Source organism: Balaenoptera ricei, chromosome X (genome assembly GCF_028023285.1).
Source record: "Balaenoptera ricei isolate mBalRic1 chromosome X, mBalRic1.hap2, whole genome shotgun sequence".
Lineage (NCBI taxonomy): Eukaryota > Metazoa > Chordata > Mammalia > Artiodactyla > Balaenopteridae > Balaenoptera > Balaenoptera ricei.
In genome coordinates this window covers 40,745,698-40,759,814 of record NC_082660.1, presented here as the reverse complement: position 1 = coordinate 40,759,814, position 14,117 = coordinate 40,745,698, and the positions used below count along the sequence as shown (strand labels likewise).

Below are 14,117 nucleotides of genomic sequence, written 5' to 3'. Positions count from 1 at the left end.
TTTTAAGAACTCTGTGCCAGAAATGGGGACAAAAACCAAATATATATTTCTTATTATAAATCACCATATCATATTGCCAATGTACACACCTTGGGTTCCTCAAGCACTGCAAATATGCCTGTGGCATTTATCAGTTATTTAGGCAGAAACAGTCACTCCCACCTAGAACCTGGAGAAAAGTGACAAAGGGAAATAAATTTGAGGGAAGTGGTATTGATTTTAGAGAGAGAGCATAGGGGGGCTGGAGCACTCAGGAAGGTATTGTGTGAGCCATGGGATTTAAAGTGATCAGGATTAAAAGAAATGCATTATTGTTACTTTTTTTGGGGGGGGGATAATTCCCCCCCCCCAGCCCTTCTATGTTCTTTTGGCTGGTTGAATAATTAAAATGAGATTAAGACAGATTAACAGGAGAAAAAACCAAAATTTAGTACGTATGTATAGGGAATCCATGTAAACATGGGAGATTCCAAAGACAGTCAGGCAAAATGAGGTTTATCTGTCATTCTTGACTAAGGGGCTAAGGAGAAGGGGCTAGGGGTCTGGGACTGCAAAGGGAAGGAAAGCAATTCACAGGAAGACGAAAAGAGCAAATGTTTGGTAAATAAATGTTTGCAGGGCCATGCAGAAACAATGGGACACGGTGAGGAATTTTAACAAACAGACTTTGCCAGCTTCCTCCCTGTCTACCTCACATGTAGTTATCTACGGTGATAGCTCCATTCTTGGTACCGGCCCTGTATCTAAATTCTTTTAGGCAGTTAAGGGGGAGGTAAGAGTGCCTCCTGAGTCTTTTGTTTCTTAAAAATAATCAACCCTATATGACAGTCTCTAGGTACAGATGAACTGGTTTGCAAAGCAGAAATAGAGACACTGGTATGGAGAGCAAACGTATGGACACCCAAGGGGGAAAGGGGGGGGGGGTGGTGGGATGAATTGGGAGACTGGGATTGACATATTTACACTAATATGTATAAAATAGATAACTAATGAGAACCTGCTGTATAGCACAGGGAACTCCACTTCGCTGTACAGTAGAAACTAACACAACATTGTAAAACAACTATACCCCAATAAAAAAAAATAATCAACTTAAAATAATCTTCATGCCAGAGAGACACATTTTGGGGTGGCAGATTTTGCTCCCCTACGTTATTTTTTCATCTTAAATTATCCTTAATTTCAAATCTCGGGGTATTTACTTGAGTTTCATTTACCCAAGTTTGGCTTGTTGCTAATAAATTTAATTCTCATCTCCAAATTCTTGAGTTATCATTATTCCAGTATAAGTTCTTCTATTTCTTTTTCTTTTGTTGTTAGGATTTAAATCATGATTCCTTGCTCAAAAAACAAACAAACAAAAAACCAAACAAACCAAAACTTTTGCTGCCTAATAAGGTATGAGGAAGGATCTTCTAGTGTTGACCTGTTTCATGAGAGAATCCTTTCCCCAAATAATTTCATTGTAATGTTACGAGCTGCATAATGTATTTCTTTTTGTATTGAAAACTTGTGTTTAAAAAAACCTATCAGGGAATAGTGATTCTGAATGTATATATTTGTTCTATATTCTTCTATAACATGGTAAAATTTAAAAATAAAGTCAGCCCTCCATATGCATGGGTTCTGCATTCACAGATTCAACCAACCATGGATCAACAGTATTTGGAAAAAAAAATTCCAGGGAGTTCCAAAAAGCAAAACTTGAATTTGCCACACACCAACTATTTACATAGTACTTATATTGTATTTGCAACTATTTACATAGCATTTACATTGTATTAGGTATTATAAGTAATCTAGAGATGATTTAAAGTATACAGGAGGATGTGCATAGGTTATATGCAAATACTACACCGTTTTATGTGAGGGGCTTGAGCATCCTCAGATTTTCGTATCCGCAGGGGGTCTTAGAACCAATAAAGATACTGAGGGACTACTGTACCACTTAAGAGTGAAAATTGCTTTAAGTTTTATAATGAAATTTTTGAGGACATGTTGAATAGTCGAATTGAATGACTATTGATCTCAGACTTCATTGATTAAAAAGAGATATGTAGCAGTCCTCCGGCTCCGCGGAGGGCGGGGCGGCGCGGCGCCTGGCGCTCCGGCCAGCGGCTGGCACGTGGGGCGCGCGGGGGCTCCAGCTCGGGTCGGAAAACGGGGGCCGAGTGCTCTTAAGAGGCGGGGATGGAGTTGTACGTTGCATTTGAACTCTGTGGAGGGCGGTCTTGGCTCACTTGTAAAGCTTTAGTGTCTTCTAAGCTGGAGGAGCTTATTTAATGAAAAGTGCCATAGGCCGAAAAACCAAACATGAGGGTAGCAGGTGCTGCAAAGTTGGTGGTAGCCGTGGCAGTATTTTTGCTGACATTCTATGTTATTTCTCAAGTATTTGAAATAAAAATGGATGCAAGTTTAGGAAATCTATTTGCAAGGTCAGCATTGGACGCAGTTGCACGTTCTACAAAACCTCCCAGGTATAAATGTGGGATCTCAAAAGCTTGCCCTGAGAAGCATTTTGCTTTTAAAATGGCAAGTGGAGCAGCCAAAGTGGTGGGACCCAAAATCTGCCTGGAGGACAAGGTTTTAATGAGTGGTGTTAAGAATAATGTTGCAAGAGGGATCAGTGTTGCCTTGGTAAATGGAAAAACAGGAGATCTAATAGACACCAGATATTTTGACATGTGGGGAGGAAATGTGGCCCCATTTATTGAGTTTCTGCAGACCATACAAGATGAAACAATAGTCTTAATGGGAACATATGATGATGGAGCAACCAAACTTAATGATGAGGCCCGGCAGCTCATTGCTGAATTGGGGAGTACATCTATTACTCATCTTGGTTTTAGAGACAACTAGGTCTTCCGTGGTGGATAAGGCATTAAGACAAAAAGCCCTTTTGAATAGCACATAAAGAACAATAAAGACACAAACAAATATGAAGGATGGCCTGAAGTTGTAGAAATGGAAGGATGCATCCCCCAGAAGCCAGACCGATGTGGAGAAAATTGAAGGGAGCACACTTTCACTTGCTAATGGGAAAGCCCTAACCGAGAAACTACATGTAAATATTTTAAGAGCATGCAGCCATCTCGGTGTGTGCATGACCATTATCTCTTTTGATATCAGGATTATTTATTGCTAATGTAAATAGACATCTTTGTAAATAGTCATCATAATGAGCAAATCACTGAACCATTTCTAAGCACATCTCCCTAATGGTACAACGTTCAGACTGCGATGATAATGGCATCTTTTAATTCTAAAAGCATTACCCAAAGGATAACTGAACAGATTTGAAAAATATATTGATATATATAGTAGTCGCTGTGAAAATCTATCATGGAATAACGTGGATTTTAGGGAGGAGACTGTTTTATGTATATATATATATATATATTATATATGGCCTTTTGATGATAGTATCTTTTAAATTAAAAAGATATTGGGCTAAAAAAAGATATATATGTGTGTGTGTACATGTATATATACCTATACACACACATGAAATACACACACATTTTGTATATGCACACACACAGACGCACAACGATTTACTGCTTTTGGGCATAGGAAGCATATTTCACTAAGTTCCATGTAGCATGAATTGCACAGAACACGCCCTAGGAGTTGGTTTAGCCATCATCCATCTGAATGGTCATTTCCTTCTTTACACAGCTGGTTGGCAGTTTGGGCTCAAGCTCCAGCATCCAACAGGAGGCATTCTTGAAAGAGAAGTGTAGTGTTACTTCAAGAATCACTTAACTTTTCTTGTTGAAAGCGGTAGGACCAAATATAGCCATGTCGGATGAGAGCCAGCTGCTTCTGAATAGGCCCACTCCTTTCCTGGGTTTTGGAGGGTAGCCCAGCAGATAAGCAGAGCTCTGGAGCCCTAATACTGGGTTGCGGTCCAGCCTACTCCACTTACCGGCAGTTTGACTTTGGACAAGCTACTTAACCCTTCCCTTGACTCAGTTTCCTTTCCTGTGGATGGGTATCATAATAATACCTACCTCTTAGGGTTTTCTGCTGTTGACCTAAAAATAAATAGACTGCCAGATATTTCTCCAGCAAAGATGGATTTATTTGGGATCAGCAGAGAACTGCATTTTGGGGTCTGCAACCATGGTAAGCCATGTGCAAGTTCCTTCATGGCAAAGGAAGGAGAACACTTTTATAGAGAGGAAAAGGAAGTTGGGAGAGCGATAATAAAGAGTCCATGGCTTTTCATTGGCTGAGTCCTTACCAGGAAAGAAGAGGAGTCTTTTTCTTCCTGTTGTGCTCTGCTATCATTGCAGGGCATGAAAGCTTCCCCTTCTGGTCTCCTGGCTCTATTTAATTGAAGTTTCTGTTTATTAATTTTTTAAACTGCAGTAATTAAATAGCTCAATACTTGTAAAACGCTTAAAAGAATACCTGTCGTATAGTAAATATCCAATAAATTTAGTATTATTATCATCATCATCATCATCACTACTAGGTAATTATGATGCCTATAATCCTGAAAAAGTCTGCTATTAGTTCATCATCATCATAAATCATCTCTTAAACTAAGGCTTTATGCTTTAGTTACAGATGCCGGTTCTTGGTGCTCTTCTGATTCTGCATTAGTGTTATTAATTACCATAGTTTTACATATCACCCATATTTAAGTGACTTCCACATCTTTGCACAGTTCTGGACTCTAGGTCTGTGCTATACAGAACCCTATTTCCAGGTGTTTACCAGAATCTTTACTTTGATGTACTATGGGTACCTCAAATAAAAATGCCCAAAATTGAACTTAGTTTCTCCCTCTGATCCTTATTTTCCCAGTTAAAAATGTTTAAAACTCTTCTTCTTCTTGCTTTCCTTATTTTGCTTGTAATGTTGCCCTGGGTTGAACATTATCCCGCACGAATTAATGTCTACCCAGAACCTCAGAATGTGAACTTATTTGGAAATAGGGTCTTTGCAGATATAATTAAAACATCTACTAAAAGTTAAGATGAGGTCATACTGGATTAGAGTGGCCCCTAAATCCAGTAATTGGTGTTATTATAAGAAGGCCATGTGAAGCCAGACACACACACACACACAGAACAAGATATAGGCAGAGATTGGGGTGATGTATCTACAAGCCAAGGAACTCAAAGGATAGCCATCAACCACCAGAAGCTAGGAGAGGAGCATGGGACAGTCTCCCTTAGAGCCTCCAGAAAGAACCAGCCCTGCCAACACCTGGATTTTGGACATCTGGCCTCCTGCACGGTGACAGAATAAATTTTGTTGCTTTAAGCCTCTCAGTTTGTGGTAATTTGTTATGGCAGCCCTAGGAAACTAATACAGACATCGTCAGCTGTGACTAAATTTAGAAGTCTTAGAACCATCCTTATCTGTATTAGTTTATAAGGTCACCAGTCATATTGAGTTAAGGGGTCTACCCTACTCCAGTATGACTGCATCTTAGCTAATTATATCTGCAATGACCTTATTTCCAAATAAGGTCACATTCTGAGATATCAGGGGGTTCGGGCTTCAACATATCTTTTTTGAGGGGACACAGTTCAACCCATAACATGACCCCCTTCTTTTATCACCACTTCACATCAGTCACCTTCCAGGTATTGTATGTTCTACTGCAGCAAAACCTTTCAGATGTAGCCCTTGTTCATCCCAGGCTCAGCTGCCCTGGTTATGGCACAGTCATCTCTCCCCAGGATTATTGCAGTAACCTCCAGAGTGATTTTCCACCTTCATTTCATTCTTCATACATCCAATGAGTTATCTAATAAACTTCCAGTCCGATTTCACTGAGACCCACCAGTGCCTTTCCCTAGCCACAGCGTAAAGTATAAACTAGCACAGAAGCCCTCAAGTTCGGCCCCACCTTTTCCTTCCAGCTGCCTCTCTTGCCCCTTTGTACCGTGTACCCCAAACCCGCTGGGCTAGTCACCCTTTCTTGAAAATAGATTTTTAGGTCTCCAGGCCTTTGCTTATGCTGTTCGCTATGCCTAGAGCCCCTTTCATCACTTTAACCGCCTGCTGAACTGCTCCTCATCCCATAAAGCCCAAGTGAAATATCACTGACTCAGGTTGCTTCCACAACTCCATCACATAGAATTATTGAGCCCTTTCCTGTGTTTCTGTGACATCTTGTGACTCTGGATACTAATTTGGCACTAGGAAAGATTTAACACCTCTTATATGCAACAATTAACCTTGACAGTAGAAATAAAAGCAGCCGTAGTTATGGACTCACCCCCCCCCACCATTGATATTAATATTAATTCACCATCGCAGCATAAGTAAAAAGTGTGTATGTGTATGTGTGTATAGATTTATATATACAAGATTTCTGAAATCTCCTTGATGTTACTTATATAATTACATTTTGTTGCAACCCACCTTATCAAAATAATTCTTAAACCTCTTTAGAGTGAAGGTATTTATTTTTCTGAAATTAGCAAATATATACACACATATATGTATCATATATACTATATATATATATAAAGCATATGTGTATATGTATTTATACACACGTATGTAAAGTAGCTTATCCCCAAGAACATACCTGGAATGATCTAGTGCTCATTTCATTGTTAGATTGAAGAAACAGTAACCAAGCAACCAGTATAATACGCTAGCAGTCTGGATTTTAAAAATTGAGTTCTTAATAAAGTATAGGAGGCGCTATCACTGCAGTAATGCTGCATAACAACCCCCCCAAATTTCAGTAGTTCACAACAGCAGATGTTTATTTTTCTTGTCCATGGGCCCGTAGATCTGCTGGGCTTGGCTCCAGCTGGGCTTTCTCCACCTGTGTCGTTCTGGGACCAGCAGCATCTTGGGCCATGTTCTTCTCATGGTGATGGCAGAGGCACAGAGGGCCAAGCCAAATCATGCCAGCACATTAGGGCCTCTGGCTGTGGTATATCTGCTAAGATTACATAGGCCAAAGCCAGCCATGTGGTCAAATTTATGTCAAAGGGGCAGGCAAAAGGACTCCATAGGAGGTTCTGCAAATTCACATGGCAGAGAGCACAGTGTATAATTCTAATACAGGGAAGGACGAAGGATTGAGGGCAAGAATCCAATCTACCACAGGGTCCTTATGATCTGAAAGTCGATGGTAGAAATATCTGCTTTGGAAATAAACTGCTTAGCCAAGAGCTTGACAGGGAACAATTTGATGTTGCATTTACAAAGCTGCACTTTGAAATGTAGTTCTAATTATATCCATCTTTGGGTTTTTTTCCCCGAGATGTGAAGATGAGTGGCTTGGGATGCCATCACCTATTCCTGTGAAACGCATTTACTATTTAAACCTTTTAAAGGATGTGTTTGGCTTGGAGGATGAGTAACCATGCAGTTTGGGTTAACTCCCTTTGATTTCCTGATTTCCTGCTCTAATTTTGCCAAGTTTATTTCAGTAGATATGATTCCATTAAAAACAAAAAAAACAAGGTTCATATTGAATTAAAATCCATATTCCAAAATTAATCTCCTTTTGTCATTTCAGTTTTTCAGAACATCATATTATATTGCTGATGTACCAGCACTATTAAAAATGCCATTTAAAGAAACGTTGAGCATTCTTATTATACATATGATTTATTAATACCTAGAATCTTATGGTAATTTTCTATCCAACATAATTTGATTCATTACAACACAAAAAGAAAATGACTTTTGACAGCTATATATGAAATATAAAATCAAATTATATCAGAGCAATAAGTTGTGATTCTATTAAACATTTTTTTTGAAATCTTTTTGACACACGCTTATTACTTATATAATTAAACTTTGTAGCAACTCACCTTTTCAAAATAATCCTTAAACCTCTGCAGAGTGAAGGTATTTATTTTTCTGAAATTAACAAAGCTATGAGAAGAAAAAACCCTCCCTCACAACACATACACACACAAAAAATTGGGGAGAGAAATTAAAACGTATGCAGTGTTTATGTTTTTAATGCTCTTTTAATATCTGAAGTTAGCTTGTTAACTTAGGAATATATGCATGTGTATATAATTATAGTATGACCAAAAATGTATTATGTCTGAAATATTTAAGGATGTGAACGCTGAAGATCTTCAGAGGTCTGTTTTGGTTCATTCTCCACATATACATAACCGCCTACCCCAGAGGTTTTAATATTCTAAGACTACAGCATGTTTCCCTTTTGCTTTTCTCTAGTCCTATTTTTAGTTTTCTTCTAGGACTATACATTATGAGTCTCAGCAGAACTTTTGTCATGTAGTGTATATTCGATTACAAGTCATAACCATGGACCTCTGGGAATTCAGTGTGAGAAGTTTGTCTCAGTGTACCCCATTTTTCAGTGCTGGGTGCTAGGTATCATAAATCCAATTGTCTGGTGTTCTCAGAGACGATGGAGGCCTATGGAGAAGGGTCCTCGACATTGACGTTCAGGGACTGCTCTGAGGGGAGGAAGAGGAACTGGTGACATCTCAAGGGCCCCTTCTATCTTCTTAATCTTTCACTCCACATTTGCAGCCTTTTGCCTAGAAATGAGCTGGCTTCTTGGCAGTCAGATGTACCAATTCGCTTGACAACAACGGCTCCTTCATTTTTTAAATTTGAAGTTCATCAATAAACCATTTCTATATATAAACCTAGGATAATTCCACATGTGCCATTGTTAAAATAGATCCCATAGGATTTTCCAATAAACTAGAATACTCAATTTATATACTAGAACCATTTACTCATAAAGTCTAATTTTGACTTCTTGATTTTTTTTTTTCAAAGACAACTGACAGTGCCAAGCCATTTTGTCACTTTAAGATTTTCCATTCCCCAAAGAGCAAGCTTTTAGAAGGATGACACTTTCCTGGAACTTTTCAGGCTGACACATTCATCAGTTACCTATTCAACTCTTCAGTCAGTTGTCTTTCCCTCAAGATTTTAAATATGTAGATAATTTAGCCCTTGTATAGGCTTGTAATATAGTTCATTTGAGAAGTAGGAGGAGAAAAGGAAAGGAAGCAAGCCAGTGATATGCTCCTGAGTTTGTAGGATGACAACTGCTTGTTCTGTTACATAGATGTGTGTCACTGCCCTGGTTATTCACAGTACAAGCCCACAATTAGCAATTAAACGGCCATTATAGGAATCATGCCGATAAACATGATACATTGCAGTCATACAGACACTTTAAATAATTATTCTTTTTATAACTAAGCCATATACTGAAGGAGATTTATAATTTAGAGATAATATGCCCATTAGTAAAGTTTATGACCCAATAAACAGCTCCCACTAGTTAATAAATGCCAAAGCCATAAAAACAAAGACTATTAATGTAATAGAATTTCTGTACCTCCCTCTTTTGCTGGTGGTCTCAAGACACTGAAGGGAAATGCTATCTTAGGAAAAACATTTATTCTCGTTATGTAAATATCAATGAACTGTCTTACAATCCATCTGGAAATCTCCCAGCCCTCACCTCCTTGGTCCCAGGTGGTCCTGAAATGCTGATGCAGTCTGCTTAGGTTTCAAGCAGTAGATAACTCTGGTTTTCAGCACAAATAAACCCTGTGACTCAAATCTTTGGGGGATGTGGGGAAGATGGCCGTAATTTCTGTGTCTCCTCTACCCTCCGAAAAAGAGAAATCCCAACTATTGCCATTATTCCAGGGTAATAACTTTTAAACGTTTCACCACCTTTGCGTACACTTAGATTTTTAGCTGCCTCTTCTCTTTCCTCTAAAAAAGAGAAATCTCAACTATTGTCATTGTTCCTGGGTAATAATTTTTAAAGAAGTTTCACAACCTTTGCATATACTTATATTTTTAGCAGCTAATATTTCTCATTTTGATGGAAAAACAGGTGCTGCCTGTGGATGTCTGGGTGAGTTGAAGGTTAATATAGGCAAACCTTTTGTACTAAGAACATTGTTTTTCAGTATTCCTGGAACTGTGGGAATGATTGATAAAGTCATTTGAAAGCCCAAATCAAATCATGTCTTTGCATAAGGAACTGATTAAAAGCTGTTGAAGTTCACATTAAATGGTTTGCTGAGTCACTTGTTGTAAAGTATGGATGTTGTCAGCAGATTACTCATGTTCAGTGTTTATTTGCCTTTTTCCCCCTTTTTAACCTAACTGAACCGTTTGGACCTAACCGTTTGAAGAGCAATGTGGATATGTCTATTGGTTGACTTTATTTATTTATTTTTATTGAAGTATAGTTGATTTACAGTGTTGTGTTAGTTTCTGCTGTACAGCAAAGTAACTCAGTTATACATATATATTCTTTTCCATTATGGTTTACCACAGGATATTGAATATAGTTCCCTGTGCTCTACAGTAGGACCTTGTTGTTTATCCATTCTGCATATAATGCTTTGCATCTGCTAACTCCAAACTCCCAATCCATTCCTCCCCCACCACCTCTCCCCCTTGGCAACCACAAGTCTGTTCTCTATGTCTGTGATTCTGTTTCTGTTTCGTAGGTAAGTTCATTTGTGTCATATTTTAGATTCTACATATAAGTGATATCATATGGTATTTGTCTTTCTCTTTCTGACTTCATTTAGTATGATAATCTCTAGGTCCATCCATGTTGCTGCTAATGGCATTATGTCATTCTTTTTTTGGTTGAGTAGTATTCCACTGTGTATGTATATCACATCTTCTTTATCCGTTCATCTGTCGATGGACATTTAGGTTGTTTCCATGCCTTGGCTATTGTGAATAGTGCTGCTGTGAACATAGGGGGGTACACGTATCTTTTTGAATTATAGTTTTGTCCGGGTATATGCCCAGGAGTGGGATTGCTGAATCATATGGCAACTCTATTTTTAGTTTTTTTGAGGAACCTCCATATTGTTTTCCATAGTTGCTGCATCTATTGGTTGACTTTAGTGCTTATTAAGTAGTTAAAATTTTAAACAATAGAGAGGAGATAAAGAGCATTGTACTTTTAAGTATCACAGTAGTTTAGACATTTTGCCTACTTTAGTCTATGTATTGCCTCTGATCCAATTAATGTCAAACATACCATTCTCGGTCTTTGTTTGAAGTTGGTTTTTTGGGAGGTTGTATTGCTTCCAGGCTTTATGGATACCTCAGTCATGAGTTTAGGATATTTATTTTTTTTTTTTTTAAAGTATAATTTCCACTTTATTGTCTTTCCAGAGAACAGTATTTCTTCAGTCTTTAAGGACTTAGCTCCTTACATGGGCTTTGGTGGAGGTCGTGGGGCAGCACCAGCAGGTCTAAATCGGGGTGGAGGTGTTCGGTCCTTCCGGGCTTCCCGAGAACGATTCCTGACTACCTTGCTGTGAATGGCACAACTCACGCAGTAATGCAGTTTCACATACAGCTTGGGAAGCACATAGGCGTCGAAAACACTCGCTTCGGAAATGTCCCTGACGGCTGCGGCCTCTACGATGTTCCGAATGACGAACTTCTTAATAGCCTTATCCTTGGGCACGCAACGGGCACAGTTGGTACAGCGAATAGGCTGCATGTGGCCGCGGCCCTTTTTGGCATGACCATTGTTCCTTCTTTTCTTGGTCATCTTGGAAGCGAAGAGGCGAAAAAAGGAGTTTAGGATATTTAAATTGCCCTTCCTTCTTTCAAATAGTAGGGAATTATTGAACAAAATGAAGTCTCTCCAAATTAAAAAAACAAACAAACTCTTGCCTTTCCAACTTGGATTTATTTATCTTACTTTGAGTGAGGACTGCTTCATCATCATAGCCTTTTCCACTTGTTCCTCATCTCCCTGACCCCTTCTTCCATACATTCTGATTTTGCTATAAGTTGGCAGTTGGAGTCTTCACTAGTAGCTTAATGAAACAGTAGGGTTTTCCACAAAATATTTATGTTGCTTCATAGTTCAGAATCCACTGAATAATGAATAGTCACGTTCCCAATTATATGTATATTCGTTTTAGTTAAGTATATAGATTCCTGAATTTTTGAATACCCTTTAGAATTGGTCTGTAAATGGTCCTTCAGACAGACAGCTTCCAAATGATGATATTAAACATATACTCAAGTAGTGAGTCTCTGCCCTAATACTTGTTTGGGCAAAGTTTGAATTGCTTCCAGTTGAAAGCAGGTTAAGACTTTCTCAAAAATGAGTCTCTTCAAGTTGACTGAGCATCTTCAGAAGCACAGTGCTTTTCAGTTCCCAAGAGAATGTGATGTGTAAAAATGGAAAACCTACTGAGGCAAGATCAATGAAGCTATTTAACAAATAAACCTGGAGTGATAATGGAGCAAACATCATTATTACAAAGGGTAACGCTGACTGTGCAATTAGTTTAAAAGAAATTGGAATTCACGCCCACTCGCCTTCTTCTACCAGGTTATATATTGGTTTAAATAAACATTTTCATTTCGTGTTCAATTAAGTTCCCCCAAACTAAGAGTTCTAACACTAGAATATGCATCTTCTTTGCATTTGTTCCTGGTCGCCAGTAAAATTCCTTCCAAGGGGACTGCCGAGCCCATTATGTGTCTGGTGCATGGCACAGGAAGCCAAGGGTCAGCGCTGCTGCTCAGAAGCAACTGGAAACGGCTGAAAAATGTGGCTGATGAAAAACTCCACAGTGGCTCTGCAAGCAGAGAATTAATGACTGGCTAGAATCAGTAGGAGCCTTTACTTCTAAACACTCATTAGTTTAAGCAGTGAGGCCTGATGTTATGCAAGTTATAGAGGGAAAAGGGGACCGCCCCTCCCCATTGTCTATTTTGAACAGAATATGCACATTTAACTCAAAGTGGTGAATGGTTCAAACACATCAAACCAACTATTCATCAGTCTCCCAGCTTCCTGAGCAACTGCTTTGCTTCTGTATAAAGCCAACAATAGAGGAAATGCTTGTTATGACCCCACTATAATATTAAAATCCAGAGGGGCTGATGGCTTGGTGAAAAACACAAAATACATTCTCCTTTAGAAATAGTTCCACCAAAGTCATCTCTGTGTGTCCTTTTTCTTACTTTGCCTGTACAAGAACAGCTGACTGAAAGAGGAACTTGATAAAATTACTTCTGCCTGCTTGTTTCTCCCTTGCTACCACCGTTCTTCCTTCTCGTTGTGAAGCCACTCCCTGCATACAGAACCGGAGCTGACAAGCCATTTCAGACTGCGGCAGATAGCGCTAGTTTGAACTATGACCAGAGAGTGCAGAGAGAGAAGGGGAGGGGCAGGAGATGACAACTGCAGAGGGGAGCCAGATGAGAATAGGGACCACCTTGTGTGTGTCACGTCACGTGTAAAAGCGTTCGAACGTCATCCTAAGGGCATGAGAAGTTACTGAAAGATTTTAATCTGGAGAATGAAAAGATCACGTCTGCATTTAAAAACCTCTGGCTGCTTTGTGTGTGTGAACTACAAGAGTGAGTTTGGCAGTGAGAAGGCTGAATAGGAGGCTGTTGCCAGAGAAGTGATGGCTGGTTTGGATTAATGTAACGTCAGCGAGGTTGTGAGGTTGCTGAGAAGTGGATAGATTCAGGACACGTTCAGGATGTTGAAGATAAGGGAGAAGAAGAAGTCAAAATTAGGATTGGGTCATTTTGGCAGCTGGGTAGGTGGAGTTGCCATGCATTGTGCTGGGCTATACCAGGAAAAAATCAGGTTTGAGGGGGAATCAAGAATTCTGCCTTGGGCATATGACATTAAAATTAGGGTGCCTGTGGGACAGAGAAGTGGAGATGTTGATAAGGCAACTAGATGAACAGGTCTAAATCTCAGCAGAATGACCAGCGCTGGAGATGCACGTTTGATGGTAATTGTGAGCTTAGGTAAGATTGGCTAGGGGGGAGCCTCTTGTCTGAGAATCACAGTGCCTACTGTATTACTTACTAATTTTTTTTAAAAAGAGCTTTTTCTTGTCATACAATGAACTGCACATATTAAAGTGTACAATCTGATAAACTAACACATCTATGTACCCGTGAAATATCATCCCAATCAAGATATAATGAACCTATTCCCCCAAAATTTCCTCACGCTCCTTTGAAATCCCTCCCCTCTACACAGCCCCGTTGTAGGGAAGGAAAAATAATTTTCCCTCTACCGTTCTGAGTTCTTGGATGAGACCCCCTGTAATAAAAGACAGATTAACAAGAGAAAAAACCCAGAAGGT

General features: G+C 39.2%; 2 protein-coding genes and 1 pseudogene across 2 annotated transcripts in view; 2 read left to right on the top strand and 1 right to left on the bottom strand.

Moving 5' to 3' along the window:
• EFHC2 (EF-hand domain containing 2) overlaps window positions 1-7,346 on the top strand; it is a 204,387-nt gene extending 197,041 nt beyond the window's left edge. Inside the window, 2 exon segments of the mRNA XM_059910794.1 lie at window positions 3,718-3,737; window positions 7,247-7,346. Of these exon segments, the coding sequence (XP_059766777.1) occupies window positions 3,718-3,737; window positions 7,247-7,346 (120 nt within the window).
• On the top strand, window positions 2,277-3,269 carry LOC132357526 (protein FAM3C-like; annotated as a pseudogene).
• Window positions 7,347-11,107: 3,761 nt separating the features above from the next.
• LOC132357311 (small ribosomal subunit protein eS26) lies at window positions 11,108-11,554 on the bottom strand. The gene has a single exon (XM_059910682.1). It carries the CDS (start codon window positions 11,534-11,536, stop codon window positions 11,189-11,191), a length of 348 nt encoding a protein of 115 aa, XP_059766665.1. The 5' UTR covers window positions 11,537-11,554; the 3' UTR covers window positions 11,108-11,188.
• Between the last annotated feature and the right edge of the window lie 2,563 nt (window positions 11,555-14,117).

Coding starts and splice junctions, on each gene's coding strand:
- LOC132357311 (XM_059910682.1), bottom strand. CDS start 11,536: ATGACCAAGAAAAGAAGGAACAATGGTCATGCCAAAAAGGGCCGCGGC.